The 21,161-nt window shown below is 40.8% G+C and overlaps 1 protein-coding gene across 3 annotated transcripts in view; it reads left to right on the top strand.

Annotated features, from left to right (window-relative positions):
• The first annotated feature begins 3,270 nt into the window (after positions 1-3,270).
• The window catches only part of RBM26 (RNA binding motif protein 26), a 61,790-nt gene continuing 43,899 nt past the window's right edge, over positions 3,271-21,161 (top strand). For all 3 annotated transcript variants that reach the window (XM_067293145.1, XM_067293151.1, XM_067293136.1), the window contains exons 1-3: positions 3,271-3,421; positions 20,067-20,185; positions 20,721-20,857. In XM_067293145.1, the coding sequence (XP_067149246.1) occupies positions 3,351-3,421; positions 20,067-20,185; positions 20,721-20,857 (327 nt within the window). In that variant the 5' untranslated portion in view covers positions 3,271-3,350. The remainder of the gene's footprint in view (positions 3,422-20,066; positions 20,186-20,720; positions 20,858-21,161) is intronic.

The following is a 21,161-nucleotide window of genomic DNA, read 5'->3' as shown; positions in this document are numbered from 1 at the left end:
ATGCACACCTCAGATAAGTCTTGATTTCAAACTTGGGTGAAAGCTGAAACATGAAGCCTCCCTTCTCCTTAAGCTCTGGTTTTCATAGAAAAAAAAAACAAGAAAACTGTGTACTCCAAAGGTCACCTTCCGACGATTGATAGGTGAGGACCACAGGACTCATGGCAGTTGACAGTCATGACAGCCTTAGTCTATTGTTCTGCTTTTGCAGATGTACCTTTCAGTACTGGTGACCATCTTTCAGTGGCAAAAAAATGCCATGGGTTGGTGATGATGAGCTTTATGACTTTTTAAACGTCCACAGAATGGTCTCTGGAGAATTGCAGCCTCCGGATATTTTCTGTCTACTTACTGGAACAGAAGATCACATGCCACTCACTCACCGCTATGCAAGGAAATCAAAGTATACCTTGTAAATGGAAAATCCTCACAGAAGTACCTACTAAACTGGCAGTTTATTTGGTTGACTTTGACTCTCCAGATGTCAACCAACTTCAGCTCTGAAGTTGGTAATCAAGGCACAAATAATTGTGTACAGGCAGTCATGTCCTCTACCATCTCTTGTTTAGCTATCTTGGATAGTGTATTTCTTGACACCCTCTCTGCTGCAGTAAAGTTCTTCTCAGTAGCAAGGAAAATTGTAAATAAGGGCCATAATCATGTCTCAACCTTGCTATGTTACTAATGCGAAGAGGTATGGTTGAGATTTTCTAACAGAATGTAACTGCCAATGCCCTGTGGTTGATTTCAGCAGGCAGAAAGATGCTCATGATGAACCCTGAAAGGCTTTCCATGCCAAGACACAGCCAGACATTGTCTTTTTATCTGTACCGGCCATCTCTGGCAGAGCTCGGAGGGTTGTGATCAGTGGCACAGAGTCTAGTTGGAGGCCTGTAGCTAGCGGTGTCCCCCAGGGGTCAGTCCTGGGTCCAGTAGTGTTCAACTTCTTCATCAATGACCTGGATGAAGGGACAGAGTGCACCCTCAGCAAGTTTGCCGACGATACAAAACTGGGAGGAGTGGCCGATACCCCAGAGGGCTGTGCTGCCATTCAGAGAGACCTGGACAGGCTGGAGAGGTGGGCGGAGAGGAACCTCCTGAAGTTCAACAAAGGCAAGTGCAGGGTCCTGCACCTGGGGAGGAATAACCCCATGCACCAGTACAGGCTTGGGGTTGACCGGCTGGAAAGCAGCTCTGCGGAGAAGGACCTGGGAGTGCCGGTGGACAAGTTAAGCATGAGGCAGCAATGTGCCCTTGTGGCCAAGAAGGCCAATGGTATCCTGGGCTGCATCAGGAAGAGTGTTGCCAGCAGGTGGAGGGAGGTGATCCTCCCCCTCTACTCAGCCCTGGTGAGGCCACATCTGGAGTACTGTGTCAAGTTCTGGGCTCCCCAATACAAGAGGGATGTGGCACTACTGGAGCAAGTCCAGCGAAGGGCTACAAAGATGATTAGGGGACTGGAGCATCTCTCTTATGAAGAAAGGCTGAGAGAGCTGGGCCTGTTTAGCCTAGAGAAGAGAAGGCTGAGAGGAGATCTTATCAACGTGTACAAGTATCTAAAGGGAGGGTGTCAAGAGGATGGGACCAGACCCTTTTCAGTGGAGCCCAGTGACAGGACACAAGGCAATGGGCACAAACTGAAACACAGACACTTCCATTTGAACATGAGGAAAAACTTTTTCACTGTGAGGGTGACAGAGCACTGGAACAGGTTTCCCAGAGAGGTTGTGGAGTCTCCTTCTCTGGAGATTTTCAAAACCCACCTGGACGCGATCCTGTGCAATGTGCTCTAGGTGACCCTGCTTGAGCAGGGGGGTTGGACTAGATGATCTCCAGAGGTCCCTTCCAACCTCAACCATTCTGTGATTCTGATTCTGTGATCTTGCTTTCTTTCACCCATACTCTCTAGCAATCTCTCTGCTTTTATCCTTGCTCCACGCAACAAAGATATGACTTCAGGATGCTCATAAACGGACAGACTGGTGAAGACCAAGGTTGCTGTCTAACCTGATTACCTAAATTTCCTCTACAGCAGAGAAAAACAGGCAGGCAGCTCTAGAGTTATCCGTCCTGTCTTGAGATAGGTAGAGTGAATTATTTCCTTGAAATATCTGCCTTTTTTTATTGATAAAAAGCCCCAGTTATGAGCTCAGTTAGATGCATATCTTTTGGATGTTCACTATGTTTAGTGAGATAAACCCGCCTCATTTTCTTTCAATAGCCAGTTAACCTGGGGCCCAGACAAATGCAGCAGCAGATATGAATATTTAACCAGAAGGCACTGTAAGGGGGTTCTTCAGCCTGCTGATTCCTGTGGTGTGTGCATTAGTAGCCTCTCCTAGGTGACCAGGTGGAAGGGCTTGCTTCTCACCTCTCGCCTCCTTCTTTCTAGGCCTGAACTCCATTACCAACATTGACTCTGAAATGATGATTATCATTTTCCAGTATCATACGTTTAGAAAGATGGCACCTCCTTCCACATCAGCAGAGTTTACAGGGCTGTCACGCTGGCCATGTCGCCCTTTAGAGCGAGATGAGCACACTTTCGCAGATATAAAATGCCTCTTTCACGAGCAAACAGGCCAGGAGAATGCGGAACATGGCTCCGAACTGGGATTTTTTAGAGGAATTTTTTTACTCCCATCTTTTTCCCCCCTCCCCTCCCCCAGCTGTCAATATTTATAGCGCCTCACGTCACAGGGAAGCTCTCGCCGCCTCCCCGCGGGGCGGAGCCAAGCGCCGCGGCGCAGAGACGGCGGCGCGGCCTGCTGCGGCCTGGCGCGGCCTGGCAGGACCTCGCGAGACCTCGCGGGCCGCCCCGCCTCGCCCCGCCCCCGCCTCCCGGCGCTCCCGGCGCGCCGCCCGCCCGCCCTCGCGAGACTCCTTATTCTCGCGACAGCGGGCCGCCGCCATCTTACTTGCTCGCTCGCCCGCTCGCTCTGTTTCTCGCTGCGGCTAAGGGGAGTGGGGGGGGCGGCGCGTTTCGGGCCGCGCTTGGGGCCCGCCGCTGCTGCTGACCGTCGCCGCTGCTGCCCTCCGCCCGCCGCGCAGGCCGAGGGGAGCCGCGGGGCAGCCGGGCCGCGCGCCGCGCCGCGGTGCAGGAGCAGGGCCCGCAGGGAGCAGCCGCCGCTCGGCTGGTTCCGCCCCCTTCGTGGCGCTGGGCCTGCGGCCCCTGCCTGGCGGCCGCTGCCACACCGGGAGGCGGCCTCGGCCTCGGTCTCGGCCGCGGCCTCGGGGGACGCGGCGAGGCGCCGCAGGAGCCGGGGTGCCGGCCGGCGGGGCGGGACGGTCCCCGCCGCCGCTGCCGTTGTTGTTGCTGCCGGGGAGGCGGGGGGCCCGGGCCGCTCTGGATGGTGGTTAAAATGATCATAGAAAACTTCGAGGCGCTGAAATCCTGGCTCAGCAAAACCTTGGAGCCCATGTGAGTAGCCGCGACCCTGCCCCCCCTCCCAAAAAAAAAATAAACAACACTGCCTTTGAAAAGACGGACCTGGTGGGGGCGGGGGGGAGGCGCTTTTGGGGGAGAGTCCCCTGAGCGGGCCGCCCCCCTGAGCGGGGCGCCCCCCGTGTGCCCGGTCTCCCACCGGTCCCTCTCCCCGGGGGCCCCCGCGGGGGTGCGCCGTCCCCCGCTTCTCCCGGCGCCGTCCTCGGCTGAGAGGTAGCACCGTCTTTTTCCTAAGGATGCAGCTTCCCCCCCTAGCGACCGCGAGCATCGGTAGCGCCTCTGTTCGCTCTGCCTTTGTAGCTGGAAGTACCCGGGAGGTAACGTGTCTGCGTGTGCAGCCCTAAAGCTGCCGTGCCCTGTCCTCACTGCCCGTGTAGGCCAGGTGAATAGCTACCGCCTGCCCCCTCTACAGTGACCTTTTCTGGGAGAGGCTATGGGTACTTGGGCCATTTCCCAGAATAGGCTCTTTGTGTTCAGGGATCTTCTCAGTAACACTTTTCATAGGCTCGTAGTACTTCATTCTTAGTCTTTTTGAGTATTTGACACTCGTGTGTTTTCCTCCCCCCAAATACGAGTTGCATCAGTTCTGTAGAGCTCTTGGGAATAAAAGCCCAGCAGAATAATTTGCCTGTGTGTGAATACCTGCTTGGTCTCTATGCATAATGTTCTTGTGAGTAATTAGGATTCTTCTGCTCATGGTCCATTCAATAACACAAGTCTGCCTTCTCTGGATAATATTTTGGTAGAATCAAGATGTGAAGTTGATTTTAAAGGTTTCATCTTCCAAAAGTATGGTGTCTGTGTAGGCACCTTGGACTAAGGCATGCACTTGACATGTCACCCAGAAACACCATTTTAACATGTGTGTATTAATTTGCTGAAGCTTGATTTGAGTCAATAGAATGAGATCTTATAAATTAATTCTTGTATTCACTTCTGAGATATTTGAGCACCATTGGTTCTAACACTGTTGAATGGAATAAAAGGCTGCTTTAATGCTTATACTTAAATATTGCATGTGTATGTGCATGTACAATTTGTGTGACTTATGTTGAAATAACTTGAATAAGGCTTAAGAACTGAAACTGGGAAATTTTTTTAGGATAGCTTCACTTGTGATAGTTTGGGGGGTTGTTCTTTTTGTCTTTAGGGCCTAATCTGAACTGCATTGAAATAGATGAGTCTTGAACTGAATTTCAGTGGGCTTTGTATCAGGCCTGCAGAACTGTGGTGGATTTTTTTTTATTTGCAATAAAATATGACTTGTGAAATGTAAGATGTAATTGTGTGAAGGTGAATTAATTTTCCTTTTGAGTAACTGTGAAAAAGGTGGTTTTACAATAACAAAACGCATTCTGTTCTGTGGTAATAGATCCCACTAGTCCTCTGGTGCAGAATGCTCCCTGTTAGTCTCTGAATGCATTCTTGCATGTATGTTCTGTTAATGGAAATCAGCAGTTTGATATCAATATTTAACGTGTGCTGTTCCAGAGAGTTGGGACAGGTAATTTTTAACTTTGGAAGAAGTTGTGGTTTCCAAAATTCATGTTGGTAATTTGAAGTGATAAATCCTGCACACTTACCTCTTAGTTTATCAGCAGCTGGAGATTGATATTTACAAGTATTGTCAAATTATGAGAAATCTAAAACTGGAAGTCTGCCAGTGACATTTGCAGTAGGGCTTCAGTAGGCTTCAAAATCCCTCATTTCATTGAGTAAATCTATTTTTTTTTTTTGAAGTTCTTTATCTGTTTCTTCTTTTTGTGCATCAGGAGCTTGAGTTTGACTCACCAGTGTATTATAAAACAGTTTCTTATTGACTATCTAAAAATTATCAAACGTTTGCCAGATACCATTAAACTAGAGGTCAGGATGATTCCTCACTCTTTCTCCTCAACCTCATTCATCGATGATGTATATAGTAATTTCTTATCCTGGCAACAAGCATAGGTTGTTCAGTGTTCCTGGATCTGTTTGAATTTTGGGCTGCAGTCTGCTAGTGCTAGTCAGCAATCAAAGGATGAAATTGGGATTTTCAGCTTTTGGAAACAGTGCGTTTTTCTGCTTTGTGGCACTAAAATGGCCAACCTGTTGCCCTTAAGTTATATGTAGTGTGTGAGCAGTTCAGGTGTGGTTCTCATGCTGGAAAAATACATCATGTGCAATGGAATTGCTGACCTGGAGGGTGCTACAAATTCTTCTCTCTGGAAGGAGACAAACCACCAGGAACTGTTAAAATCAACATTGGCCTGCTGTTCAGTTTTGTGCAGTGTCCTATGTAACTTCATTCCTCCAATAAATGTTGGAATTAGTGGACGGGTGTTGATATTGTCACTACTGTTAAAGCTGCTTCTGCTCTTAGTTATCTGAAATGTGTGTCTTATGACTCCTGGCTATATGAAAAATTTAGTATGTAGCTTGTAAAGTAAAGAATAACTGCTGATGGTGCAATACTAGTACAATGAGGACCTAAGTGCTTGTAACCTGGAGGTGTCACCATAACCTGAAAATACTTTTGTACTTGTCCTTTCCTTTTAAAGAAACAAAAATGTGCCCACTGTTTCATTTTATTGCTCTTTTAGAAACCTTTAGCTGTAGGATAGGCACCAGAATTTTTTTCTAACTAGGTTCAGGAAAACATCGTATTGGATCGATGTATTGGATACATGTGGAAGTGTTGCCTCTGTAGCTGTAAGAAAGGAAATATATTTAAGAAGGTATGTAAATACAGTTTATATACACTGATATATAGGTCTAGATTTATGTACTAGATACCAGCCTAGGTACCTGGAACATGCTTGCTTTTTCCAGTTGCCCATTTTCCAAAGTAGCTGGCAATTCTTAATCGGGATTAAGACAATTATTAACAATAACTTTGAAACACTACTGTTTCAAAGGCCGTAACACAAACATGCTTTAGAACTAGAAAAAGAGTATCCATAAAGCTTGTTTTATTTCATCGTAAAGTTTTATTTTCAAACTATTTTAAAGCATTATCAAGAATACCAACTTTTCAGCATAATGGAACAAGTGGTGTATATCATTGTATGGGCTGGACATCATTTGGTTGTTAGACTGCTTTCTCATGGTGCCTCTGGGAAATCCTGTTCATAGGCAAGAATGTTTGGATGGGAGGGATGTTACAGAGTTACTGTTTTGGGGGTTTTTTTGGTACTACTCTACTGCCTTTGGCAAAGCCTCAGTAATCCTCCACGCAAACACCCCTATCTTGGTCATGTTGCAGTAAGGCAGGAACCGTGCAAAAGCTACCATGCCAGAGTATTTATGCGTTCCAGCTCTAGTTGAGTGATGGTGGTTCTCCAGCACCTTTCTACAGCTCTCCAAGGTAGAGGCTTCTTTTGCAGCTTTGGAAATAACTCACTGAGCTGCTCTGTTCGGTGCACAGAGAATTACAAAATATGCACACTGAACTATTAAAGTTATATGTATGTGAATGCAGTGCCAGTGTAAACAAAGTAACAGAAGTATTTTTTTTGCTCTGTGGCTGCGTTGTATTTGAGTAGAACCGTCTTGTATGTGTAATTCAAGCCAGCTCTGTAAAGAAGACATCTCTCTTTTCTTCGCTGATTACAGACTGCAGTATGCTTAGTTTCTAGTGCTATGTGTTTTGTCCTTGTCCGTGGCATATCTCTTGTGAGTGAAGTGTTTGAAAGTAATGTTGAAGTTGGAATAAAACCTTCATGTCTGTCCCCTCTTATTTCTGTACTAGCAAAGTCCTCTCTGAGCTGTATCTAATGCAATGGATTTTTTTTCTTCCTGTAAGTCCATTCCAGATCCTTTATAAACTTAGTGTTTAATACTTGCTAGAACATCAGAATCTGGCTTGGCAAAGTTCCAAGTAGGTATATTGTTTCCATTTATTTTCTTTACTTGAGCCTCTACCTGTGGAAAAATCTGCTCTTTTGTACAAATGCTGCACTCTACATTTTGTCTTATAAGTAATTGTAATGTTTAGGTGAAACTTTCATCTGCCTTGCCCTAATTCTTTATAGTGGAGATATATCTTGTTTTTAATTGTTCTGTGTAAAATAAATTTAATTAAAATCTTCTGCTGGCCCACTAACTTTTACTTGATTAAGGGTCCCACATCTAATTTTTTTTCACTTTGCTATATTTACCTTTTTTTTAGATTCAGTTTAGTAAATCAGACTTGCAGGGAAGACAAAAAGGGGAGAAAAAAGCAAGAACTAAAGCAATGTTCATGCACTATTTAAGCATACCTAATTAAAATGGAAAGGCATTTTTTGCATCAGTTAATTCTGTAAATGATTATGGTATTGTAACTACTTATGACAGAGGGAATAAAATCCAAATTGTTCAAAGAATGTTCTGAATATATTTGCATATCATTAGAATATTTTATGTCAAAGAAATAGGATACTTTGGTATTCAACTGTGCCTTCCCAGTATTATTCTTGTTTGCCTTATTTTCCCAACCTTTCTTAATAAAATCTCATTGTGTTTTTATAGTGTTTGGATTTTGCTTAACTGGTAATAGGTTAGTGATTAGTTTTCTTCACCCAGTTACTTAAGAAACCTGGTGAACAAGAGAGGTTTAACAATGGTGTAAGTAATATTGTAATAACCCAAGATATTGAAAGAATAGAAATAAATTAAAAAATTTGGACATTCCTTTCCACATACATATTGCACACCGTACTACCAGTAATGCTCATCAGCTACCAGGATGTTTCACTTTCATTTCCAAAAGAAGTCTAAAAGCAACAGAGTAAGTTAAATGAAGATAAACATATATTAACATTTTATATTAAAGTGTTTATAACTAGTATAAATAAAGCACAAATACACAGTATTAGTACCTTACTTTCTCTTAACACTGAAGTTACTCTTTACATCTTTGATGTTGCAAGTTACATATGTAACTTCATATTTGGTTCACCTGACTCAGAAATCTGCTGTATTTGAGAATGGGAGGTTCTTAACTTTCAGTGCTGATACTGTTAAGCTTATTCGAAAAAGTACTATGATAGAATTAAAATAATGGTATTATAAAGAAGGCGTAGTTGAATGCAGAAAATAAAGAGGAGAAAATTATTCCTGTTGTAGTAAAATTTTCTTCTTCTTACACTGAGCAACTTCAGCAAAGAGGAACCCCTTGACTGCATCTCAAGTCATAGAGACAAAATTGATGGGTTTTACTTTCCGTATTGAATGATATGTTGGACAGCCAGCAAGCCAACAGCTGTTGTGCCTCATGAAAGCTGTCTGAGTCTAGAGGTGGTATTTAAAGCTGTTGGTTACTAGTTGCAGCTGTATGAACATGTCTAATCTGGGTACCATCATAATTAATAACTTGTATAACAGCACTGCAGGCTGTTAAATTCCTCAATGAATTCCTATAATATATCTACTTTTAAAGAGTTACTGAAAATGAGCATTGCAAGAGTAGTCCTTCCCATCTCCAGTAGTGGCTCCAGATAGCAGCCAGATCTTGCTGAATGAATCTGTCATTCATTTTACTTGCTGAATATTGTAGCTTTTCATGGATTTTTGAACGTAGAATCTAAATGGTAGCATCACAACTGATGGCATGATTGCCTACTTTAGACTAGCTGTTAGGCCCAGTATGTGAGGTACTCTTTTCTGCATGCACTTAGCCCTGCTGATGTAAAACATGTCCCTCAGGCTTCAAATGTATCCATGTCCACTTTGGTTAATGTCAAGGATTGAACAGTATCCTAGAGAAGTATAAGTATTAATCTTCAGGCAACAAAACTAGACTCTGAAATTTAGGTTGTAAATTCTGTGGACCAGTGTAAGACAAATAACATGCACCTACATGTTATTTCCTTTGCAAAAAGATCATTCACTGCCTGGAGGACTTCAGACATGCTTTTGCAGTTTCAATTTATTGTGGTGGTTAAGATTTGTCAAGAACTAGTTTCAGGACTTGCAGCACCATTTTGGTCATTTAAAAAATGAACATACAAAAAACAGGCGTAGCTTCTTTTACCAATTTAAAGAAGTGGTGAGTGGGCACTAGCTGTCTCCAGAGTGAACTGTAGGTTCAGGTTCATGATGGCAGCCTGAAATAAAGGTGATTAAATATATTTGAAAGTAAAAAGCCATGTTTTGTTTACAAGGGGATTTGATGGATGCTTTTTTCTCTCCTCATTTCTCCCCCTCCTCCCAAATACACTTTTTTTTCCTCAAGTGAGTAACAGTGTTCATTTTGTGAGAACCATAAGATTATAATTTGAGAGGTTCAGCTTGGGAAATATATTTTCCAGGTAGTAAAAAAGTTAAGTGCCCTATAGTCAAATACTACTTCTGTATAGCTCCCTTCAGGAATTTCCATATAAAGGCCAAACATTGTGACCAGGGGGTAGATTTTGGAATACTAGATATTTCTTTATAGTAAAAATGTGAAGAAAAGTGTGAATTAAGTTATATTGCCAAAAGGGTAAAAAAATCAAGCTAATTTTCTATATTATGGTGGACTTGTTGTCCAACTACCATAAAAATTTAAGCAGCAGTCAGTTTGCCTTGCCATGCTAGTGAGGTTTTCAGCAAAGTTAAGCTTTAGCCTCTTGTTAAACTGAATTCTCTAGCATCGGTTACAGCACCATAGTACCATGTCTCCTCCAAATACTATGAATACTGCTGAAAAATTGACCAGAAATGATTATTCATGTTATTTTTTTAAAGCTCTACTTCAGACTGGTTATTTTCTTTATGAATTACTGACTTAATTGATGAACAGTAGCATGAAGAACTCTACAGCCCTAGAGATGTGGCTGGGTTTTTTTGTTGTTGTTTGTTTGTTTTCCTGAGAGGAGGAAATCTGGTGATGAGAATCTGCGTTTAGGTATTTCTGCCCTTTCCTCATGCTAATTGCTTAGTACTTTCAAAGGCTTCAGTTTGGTATATGTGTAAGATACCTATAATATCTGTCTTTGCTTGCTCTGGGCTTTCAAAGTAGAAAAACATTGTTTGAGGAAGTCAGATTAGAGCAGGACAGGCAACATTAATAAGCTGTTTAAATGTGGTTTTTTTTCAGGTAAGCTTTCATTAACCTCATAACCCTCTTGATCATTCTTAAGTCTGCTTGCTGATTCTTTAATTCCTTGCATATATTCCTCCTCTTTTTTAAGAGTTCATCATTTTTTCAGCTGATGTTAGTATTGTAAGAGGAGTCTTTGTGGTGTTATATTCAGTATTTGCTTGGTGGGAAGCTCAGTGCCCTGTGGGAGACAGATTCCCAAAGTTCTCAATTCTTGGTGGGATATTTAGTCCAACAGAGACTTTCAGATATGCTTTCCCTTCTGATACCTTTTACATAAAAAATACTCAAGTAAAGAGCATGCTTTGTGCTTCAGTTCAATATGTATTTTTATATTGATGCTTAAAACATTCATAGGCACTAACCTGGCAAAATATGGCTTCAGTATACTGTACATGTAGTTTGTGTTTATTCCCTCTTAAGACTTTGAAAGTATTTACTCTATGCTTCTATTCAGTATCTTTTAAAGTGGTCCTTATGCAATATTTATGGATACAAAGATATTTTACTAGTTTAGTTTTTTTTTTTCCTTGTTGAATTACTTTTAGCTATTCTGGCAGTCTTTTTTAATCAGTACAAGCTATATCATTAGTAAGAGGTTTTATGGGTACAGCTACACCAGTAAGAATCTTTTGCAAACAATGTGCAAGTGTATTCCGTATCTGCTGAATTTGTATATTAAGGCTGTTGCCTGTAATTGCATAGTATTTATAAAAATCAAAGTTCATTCTCAGAATGTATTTAGTGTTTTATATTTTGAAATATGTAAATCTGAGCCAGAGACAGATAGGTTAAGTGGTTTTTTTTATATTAATTAACTGATGTTTTCAATTAAAAAAAGGCCTTTACAGAGAACTGAATCTTCTTCAGTCAAATTACTTTTCTGTGCCCAAACACTCGTTATTAAAAAGAAAAAAAAGTGCTTATGGCTTACTTCTACATCTTCATCTTTACTCTTCTGCTTTATTTCATTTGTTTGAAATAATAATTTGGTGTCAGCACTACAAAACATGAAGAGATTGGAAACAAATGATTTTGAAAGAAAGAGGAATTTTGAACTTTTCAATGAGTTTATTTGCAGTTGCAAAATCTTGCTCCTACAAACTCTTGCTTCTCTTTTTGAAGCTTTTCTTCGGCAGTTAGCAGTTGGAAGTATTCAGATGTTCTCTAAGGAATGTGTAGAGCTCTAGTAAGAGAACTCTTCCATACGTGCCTATACATCAAGTAATCTTTATTAAAGCAAGATTTCCAGAGCGATCTTTCTTGTTTAATATAGAGCAGATAGGTACTGCATATTTTCTGACTAACATAATACAGACTCTGCAAAAGTAAAACCTTTAATTAGGATCATATGTTTTCTTGCAACCACTTTCTGATTATGGTTGGTGTTTAATTCTAACCAGCATCAGGACGTACTTGCTACAGTGGAAATCAGTTTAGATTGCTTATGCCAACTGTTCTTTTGTTTGTTAAAGAAAGTAGTATGAAAGAAAACAAAGGAGGAGAAATTTGATTGCTGTTGCTTATGGATTTTTGCAGCACATGCCTACAAAAAGTTAATGGGATGTAAAAATGGGAATCAAAATTGAGAAATATAAAATGATTTAAAATACATAGCTATATAGATTTTATACTGTGTATTCATATTTTATACTGTAGCCATATATATAGCTACAGTAACTGTTTCAACTGCAAACAAATATTGGGAAGATCCAAAAAAAGCTTAGCAGTTTCGTAACTACATACTGTCTTAATATAAGGCTCAGTTCTATCTTTGTTAAATTTGGTTATTCTGATTTTAAATGAATAGGCAACGTGCTGGATGTTTGAGTACTGTGTGAACATCTAAGATGTACACAAACCAAACCCCAACCTTTTGAAGTGTTCTGGAATGTAGTCTTCTATTATATAAAGGATTCAAATAGGTTGTAATAAGAACGTGAATTTTAATAAGAGTCTGTTATCTTTAGTGAACCAGTTCACTTTTTAGTAATCTAAGAAGATTCCTTATGAGACTGGGGAACCTGCAGGTATTATTTTACACATTTGAATGCATGAAGATATTTTTTCCCCTAATGAAGTTTTAGCGTAAGAATGGAGTTAAAGCTAAATTTCTGTCACACCTCTAATGCACATATTCCATGTATGTTCTGGTCTGTGATATCCTGCACCTTATTCAAATTAACCTAAGGATTCAAACTTGTCTCTAACAGAATTGAAAATGTGTATCATTCAGTGAACACTATAATTAAATTATTGAAATAATTTAACTGGCATTTTGAAATTCAAAATCAATTTCTATCTGAAACATGCATAAGTGGTATTCTGATGCCAGACTGCTACCTGTTTTTCTAAATATTCAGTTAAGGACCTTTGTCACTCTATTGATCTTACAGTCTGCAGGAAGATAGTATGATATGCTTCTGCAAGGCAAAGTCCTTGTGCTACATAGTACGTTTTGCTGCTATCAACATGGGTGCCTTTCCTGTTTTCTCTAAGGTAATATCACCAGGAAAAAAATTAATAAAGCACTGTCAACTATAAGAGCATAAAAAGCAAGTCAGAAAGGCTTTTAAAACCTAATGTGTAAAAAAATCCACGTATGCATAGCAAAGATACTACAAGCATGTGGCAGCTCTTCATATGTGAAGCATCCTGTTCTCTAAGAAAATACTGTCAAACTACGGAACAAAAGAAACTTTTTAGTTATGAGCAAAACTTGATCCCCCCCCCCCCCCCCAAAATCAGATACAGGAACTTTTAACTAAACTGAAGAAGGGTGGAGAATTTGGATGCATTTTTAAAGGAGTTCTGTCCAAATGAGAAAGTAGAGGAGAATTGTTTTAAAAAAAAGCAACCTGTCCCTCCCCCATCAAAAAAAAAAAAACTTACAGAAAATACTCAGAACTCCAGTAGCTATAAAGAACACAAATCATCAGCCCTCCTGTATTCACTGTTCTGTAAAGTTTTTTATTTATTTATGAGACCTGTTATTCTACTTTTCTACTTCTTCATGTTGTTAGCAATTTACTTTTTCCAACATCTTAAGAAAACAGCATTTTACAAGAACCTGAAAACCAGGAGTAGATCAGACTATGCCCTTGTCAGATAAGATATAAAAAAATCTATCTAAAGTACAGAAAGAAGCATGGTCTTCAGTAATATGGAGAGAACAGATCAGCCAGGTTTTTGTTAGTTTTGAACAACCTACATAGGAGGCTTCTGTTTCAAGTCAGTACCTCAAGAAGGAAGTCGGCCTTTGCCTGCATGAAGATGATTTGCAGGTTAGTTTTTAAAAGTGAAAAGAAATCGCCTACAATCATGCTCTCAATTTACAAAGGCCTTTTTCCATCTTGCTCTACAACAGAATACATTGCATCTAATACTGCTCAGTTAGCATCAATTTGAAGTAATTCACCTATGTTCTTATCTTAAAAAATAGTATTTGTTGAATATCCAAAATAAATATATATTCTTAACTTGAAAGCATGTAAGCTCACATGTTGAAGAAAAATAATAGAGCTGAGTAAAATAACCTTTTGCATTGTTCATGTGCAGCAGTATAGCATATATAGCAGGAGAAAGTGTTTCTGTATTTAGAAATTAAGAGTATGTTTGTATACTTTTTTTATTGTAGCTATTTTCATGAGAGTACTTTGGAGTTGGGTGAACAGAATGAAATTCTGAGGTCATTGTGGAATGGGCAATATTGCTAAGATTGGATATTAAAAAAAAAAAAAGGCAAATCAAGCTTTCCAAAATCATCAACAGGAAAAAAAAAGCTAATTGCTATTTAGAAAAAGCATGTGCTTTTTCTTGCCTTTAGTTTTGGCGTCTAGGTGGCTTTCCAGACAAGACTTCCTTTTTTCTACTCTACTCATGCGAGAGGAGTTGCTTTAACTGAATGTGTATAGTCACTACTGTAGGAGTTGGAGAATTAAATAAAATAAATTGCAGTAGCTGGCAGCAATGCTTTTTGATGCTTTTTTTTTTTTTAACCTTCTAGTCTGATGTTTTGTTTTTTTTCTTCACTGAAGTTCTGGTGCATGCATGTGTCATTATTTAAATCAGTTATAGACTGATTTCTGATCAGATAATATCTGATTATAAGATGGTCTGATGCTCAGATTATCAGATGACAACTGAATGAAAATCAAAATAAAAATTTAAATCTGTAATGTTTTATCTGATTTTTGAGGATAATAAAAAGGAGTAGAAAAAAATTAAGCATTATCTTGTGGAAAGTTTCCTCCTCCAAATTTTTTTCCCCCTCTTATGACTGTTGATAATATGGAAATAGCACATTAATTTTCTGAGGTATGATTCAGCTTGAAACTCTGAAGGGAGAGGAATGAAAACTTTCTGTAGCGATACTGAAGTTGTATTAAGGAACAATAAAAAAAAAACTTTGCAATTTCAAACATTCAGAAGTTAAGAAAGATTAGAATTAAAGCCTCCTGAAGGCTGTGCTGGATGAGAACTCTCACTACAGCCTCTGAAGAGCAATCTGTTCAACGTTTGGCTTCCAAGTAATCTGGTTAGATGATGTGCTCAGGTGCCAACACTATGCAAGAGACCATGCACTTCTACCTCTCTATTACTGTACAAGGTTTGTGCCTTGCTCCTGTTTTGAGGATGACTTGGGGCTTAGACAGAATTTTCTTCTGGATAAAGAATTATTAAATCTGAACAGAGGCAAAATAGATGCAGTAGTGGTAGTTGGAAGAAAACATTTTTGAAGGATTTTCAGTGGATGTACAGTCTTTTTTGATTAACAGTAGGTATTTGCATTTTGTCGGTTTAGTCGGTACAGGTTCTTCTGGAGCTCAGACTGATCATGAACTCCCATCTCCTACATCTATGAATAGTGCAGACTAATACAGAAAACTGTGTTACGTCTCCCTAGCAGCTCCAATTGCTTTTACAGCAAGAATTTCTGCTGTTGCCTGCTTTCTAGAGGATGCTGAATTATGTTTTAAGTTTTGACCTTTAACTTCAGAGCACTCTGTATCCAGAGGATCTGCTAAGGATGCACAGATTTGCTTTCTTTGCTTAGTGGATCTCTTTGCACTGGGGATGAAGTTTGCTGTGCAGGAGATAGCTTCTTTGGGGAAAGGAACAGGGTAGAGAGACGTTGTGAAGGAATTGCTTTCTTCTGCCCGCAGTCTAAAAATACACGTCAGTTATCAACATTCAGACTTGTAATTAATCTTCAGTGTTAAAATTTCATTCTCCTTAAAATGTGGAAGAGATTGGTAACCACTGTTCTGTTCAGTCATTGTGACTAGTGGACTACTGCTGGCATTATGAGTGTTCACTGGAACAGTATTCGTATAATGTTCATATTCAGTGCTATTCCCTGACCACACTTAATTTTATTCATTTCTCGGTTATTTTTGCTAGAGAGAATATACAGTTAGGATGTATCAGTGCAATGTTTTCCTCTTATTTTAGTTTTTTAAAACAACACCGTTAACTTTGATTTTCATCTGAACAAGGTAGTTATCCTTCTCACGTGGCCTCTGTGTGTGTGTTTAATCTTCCTTGGTTGGAGGGCCTGTGACTTCCTTTGCCTTATGATGAATCATGGGAAAAAATTGGTTATTGATGTATAGCTTACTCAGTTCTGACATTCTTTGTTGATAAGAACATTTGTTTTCTGCTCAGGCTTCTCAGTCTAGGAGTATTGTCCACTGGAGCTGTGAGATTTAAAGTTATTTTCTGCCTGAGAGTCTAATCCTAATGCTTTGAGATCTATTGCCAATATACAAAGCTATAGCCATCTTGCTGTTTTTTTAGTCATGATTTTCTCAAATTGCCAGACTAACTTTTTTGCCAAGCTGGCTCAGTGACTATTGTGAGACTTCACCACTCTCTGTGCTGTTATTCTTTGGGGTCTGTGTGATGTTTTCAGGGTGTGTGGTTAGCCTTAGTATGCCAATACTTTCCCTTCAAAACCTTGTTCTGTAGAAATGCTATAGCTAAGAGTTTCAGTGAAACGCCAACATCCTTCATACTGAGGGACCTAAGGCAATTGCCAACAAATGCAGGTGCATTAAATTAGGACAGCTGAAGTGCCTCTTGTCCCAGTCGCCTGCCTCGCCACTCTGATCTGCCTCCATGCATGAAGGGAAGGCTGAACATCTCCTGTATGGCTGCTGTGCTTACTGTCAGGTGTGGAGAGATGAGAGATGGTGGAGTTCAGGATCCTGCGAGGAGGCAGCAGGGCACTGAGTAGGATCGCAACCCTGGACTTCAGGAGAGCAAACTTTGGCCTCTTCAGGGACCTACTTGGAGGAATCCCATGGGTTAGGGCCCTAGAAGGGAGGGGCGTTCAAGAGAGCTGGTTAATATTCAAACATCACCTCCTCCAGGCTCAAGAGCGGTGCATCCCTATGAGTAAGAAGTCAAGCAAAGGAGGTAGGAGACCTGCATGGATGAGCAAGGAGCTCCTGGCAAAACTCAACCAGAAGAAGGAAGTCTACAGAAAGTGGAAAGGGGGACAGGCCACTTGGGAGGAATATAGGAACGTTGTCAGAGTATGCAGGGATGTGACGAGGAAGGCTAAGGCCCGCTTGGAATTAAATCTGGCTAGAGATGTCAAGGACAACAAGAAGGGCTTCTTCAAATACATCAGCAGCAAGAGGAAGACTAGGGAAAATGTGGGCCCTTTGCTGAATGGGGTGGGTGCCCTGGTGACGAAGGATGCAGAGAAGGCAGAGTTACTGAATGCTGCCTTTGCTTCAGTCTTTCCTGCTCAGGCCAGCCCTCAGGAACCCCAGACCCTGGAGACAAGAGAGAAAATCTGGAGAAAGGAAGACTTTCCCTTGGTGGAGGAGGAGTGGGTTAGAGATCATTTAAGCAAACTTGACACCCACAAATCCATGGGCCCTGATGGGATGCACCCACGAGTGCTGAGGGAGCTGGCGGATGTCATTGCTAAGCCACTCTCCATCATCTTTGAAAGGTCCTGGAGAAGAGGAGAGGTGCCTGAAGACTGGAAGAAAGCCAATGTCACCCCAGTCTTCAAAAAGGGCAAGAAGGAGGACCCAGGGAACTACAGGCCAGTCAGCCTCACCTGCATCCCTGGAAAGGTGATGGAGCAGCTCATCCTGGAGGCCATCTCCAAGCATGTGGAGGACAAGAAGGTGATCAGGAGTAGTCAGCATGGCTTCACCAAGGGGAAATCATGCTTAACCAATCTGATAGCCTTCTATGATGGAATGACTGGCTGGGTAGATGAGGGGAGAGCAGTGAATGTTGTCTACCTTGACTTCAGCAAGGCTTTTGACACTGTCTCCCATAACATCCTCATAGACAAGCTCAGGAAGTGTGGGCTGGATGAGTGGACAGTGAGGTGGGTTGAGAAGTGGCTGAATGGCAGAGCTCAGAGAGTTGTGATCAGTGGTGCAGAGTCTAGTTGGAGGACTGTAGCTAGCGGTGTCCCCCAGGGATCAGTACTGGGTCCAGTAGTGTTCAACTTCTTCATCAATGACCTGGATGAAGGGACAGAGTGCACCCTCAGCAAGTTTGCTGACGATACAAAACTGGGAGGAGTGGCTGATACCCCAGAGGGCTGTGCTGCCATTCAGAGAGACCTGGACAGGCTGGAGAGGTGGGCGGAGAGGAACCTCCTGAAGTTCAACAAAGGCAAATGCAGGGTCCTGCACCTGGGGAGGAATAACCCCATGCACCAGGACAGGTTGGGGGTTGACCTGCTGGAAAGCAGCTCTGCAGAGAAGGACCTGGGAGTGCTGGTGGACACGAAGTTAAGCATGAGGCAGCAATGTGCCCATGTGGCCAAGAAGGCCAATGGTATCCTGGGGTGCATCAGGAAGAGTGTTGCCAGCAGGTGGAGGGAGGTGATCCTCCCCCTCTACTTAGCCCTGGTGAGGCCACATCTGGAGTACTGTGTCCAGTTCTGGGCTCCCCAATACAAGAGGGATGTGATACTACTGGAGCAAGTCCAGATGATTAGGGGACTGGAGCATCTCTCTTATGAAGAAAGGCTGAGAGAGCTTGGCCTGCTTAGCCTAGAGAAGAGAAGGCTGAGAGGAGATCTTATCAATGCGTACAAGTATCTGAAGGGAGGGTGTCAAGAGGATGGGACCAGACTCTTTTCAGTGGTGCTGAGTGACACGACGCGAGGCAACGGGCACAAACTGAAACACAGACAGTTCCATCTGAACATGAGGAAAAACTTTTTCACTGTGAGGGTGACAGAGCCCTGGAGCAGGTTTCCCAGAGAGGTTGTGGAGTCTCCTTCTCTGGAGATATTCAAAACCCGCCTGGACGCAATCCTGTGCAATGTGCTCTAGGTGACCCTGCTTGAGCAGGGGTGTTGGACTGGATGATCTCCAGAGGTCCCTTCCAACCTCAACCGTTCTGTGATTCTGTGTTGAACAGAATAGGGAATTGCTTCACTGTGATAAGCTGGGCTGTAAAATATAAATCAAGAGTTGCTTCTCAGTCGTGTTGACTGTACTTTTTACTTCCTCGGGAACAGCAGTTGCTGAAAGAAGCTTGGGACAGACATCTAAGACCTTTAATCTCTTCCATTTATGCAACATTAAGCTTTCTTTCTTGTGGCTGATATCGAGTTGGAACCACATAGGTTGGTCAATGAGATTAGTATTTCCAGTTGTCTACCCAGATCCCAGTATTAAACAGCTGAGTCACTAGCTGCTTAGCTGCTGCAGTTTGCAATATAGTATTTAAAATGAACTTAAAATAAAATAGGTGATCATTTGTCTTAGTACACGGTTTTCATTGCAGTGGTTCAGCAGCCAGTTCAGGTAGCTCATCTGTGCACAAGTGAACAGAGGAGATGGTGTGCCAGTTAGACTTCTCTTCTCGCAATACCATCAGCTTCTACACTTAAGTGCTCTAAGCTTAATTTTAGATTGATTTAGATACCTAAAATCAGTAATGATCCTCTAAATTTCCCTTTATTGTCTGTGCACTTCTTATGCAGATTTCTGTGATAATATTGCAAGAACACTTTTTTCCTTAGGCTTTTGAAAATAAGATTTTCAGTTAATCTGCTTTTTATGATATTTGTATGTAGGTAGCAATAAGATTCCTTTAAAACATCTTTAAGAGTGAGGGGTTTTTTGGTTTTTGTTTTTGTTTTTTTAATAGCATAGAACACTTCTGCATCACTGTTTTCATTTGTAATTACATGAAATATATTTTCCCCATTAATAGTCACTAAGTATTACAGGGGTATCTTCACTGATTTCATCACTGGAAAATTAGGGAAGTGTTTGTGGTATTTTTAGTAGTTAAGATAACTAGGCAGTTGAAGCTGTTTCACTGTAAGCAGTCAGTTCTTTCTAGTTTGTGAAGTGCTCTGTAAAATACAGTGTGGAAATCTCACTTCCAGGTAACTATTTCTCCTCTGGAGAAAAAAAGCAATATTTTGTGATCTTATATATCTGGACTCTGTCTTTAAAAATACCTCTGGGCATTTTTCATTGACTTTGATGGAAAAGGTTTTGTTCCTTGATACCATTTTCAGATATTCGCTTGTATATTTTATTTACTCCAATATTTTTTGCATTGATCTATTTGCAGATGTGATGCAGATCCATCTGCCCTAGCTAAATATGTTCTGGCTTTGGTAAAGAAGGATAAAAGTGAAAAAGAGCTGAAAGCATTGTGTGTTGATCAGCTGGATGTATTTCTTCAGAAAGGTATGGTCTTTGTCATAACCATTAAGCTTGAGGGAATTGCTTTTCTTGTTTAATTAATGCAAGCAATCTTTTAACTTAGAATCCTGCATTTATCTTTTCATAAGTTTTGTTACTTGGAATTATGTATTTCAATTTGCATGAAGTAATTTGTTTACAAAGATAGGTGTATAGCTCACTATGTGTTATATTGCATTAGGTATATTTTTGCTGTTTATTGATATTGCTAAGAAAATTAAGGATGTTAACAATTATTGCCAGAATAGAAGTACTGGAGTTCTGTATTCCAGAAATAGTCTCCCAGATATTTTATTTAAAGGCATTAAGTAGTTTAAAGGTTGAAAACCTTTATGAAACATTATCATTATGGACATGTTTCTTGACCCTGTAGAAATTCTTTTTAAATACAAAAATTAGAAGAGATGCAGACTCTGTCATTGTTCTAACTTTCTGGTGAAGGTTGGATTTTTTTTTTTTTTCAGTGTTAACTGAAGTTGTGAACATTGGATATGTATTTTTGTACATTCTTTTCTTTTAGAAACTCAGATCTTTGTGGAAAAGCTGTTTGATGCTGTGAATACAAAAAGCTATCTACCTCCACCAGAACAGCCATCATCAGGAAGTCTGAAAGTAGAATTTTTTCAGCACCAAGAAAAAGAGACAAAAAAGGAAGAGGTAGGCATGCAAGGCTTTATTTTAAATGTATGTCTTTTTTCTCATTCCAGTAATTTGCTCATGTGGTTCAACTTCATCATGTTTATGTTATTATCAGTAATAGTCACAAAACTTACAGTACAGCAGTAAAATCTTTTAGATTTCTGCCTAGTAGGTTGAGTATTGTTACACAGTTTTTCTTAAGAAGTGGGTATACTTCATAGATAAACTGAAATGGTTCTCACCAGCCAAAGATAAACAATGTTACTGAACAGTGTAAGAGTTGTGGTACAACCTGCATCACTTCATTGCTCAGGATACTCTA

Source organism: Apteryx mantelli, chromosome 1 (genome assembly GCF_036417845.1).
Source record: "Apteryx mantelli isolate bAptMan1 chromosome 1, bAptMan1.hap1, whole genome shotgun sequence".
NCBI classification, from domain to species: domain Eukaryota; kingdom Metazoa; phylum Chordata; class Aves; order Apterygiformes; family Apterygidae; genus Apteryx; species Apteryx mantelli.
The sequence above is the reverse complement of the archived record's forward strand: the minus strand, read 5'-3'. Positions and strand labels throughout refer to the sequence as shown.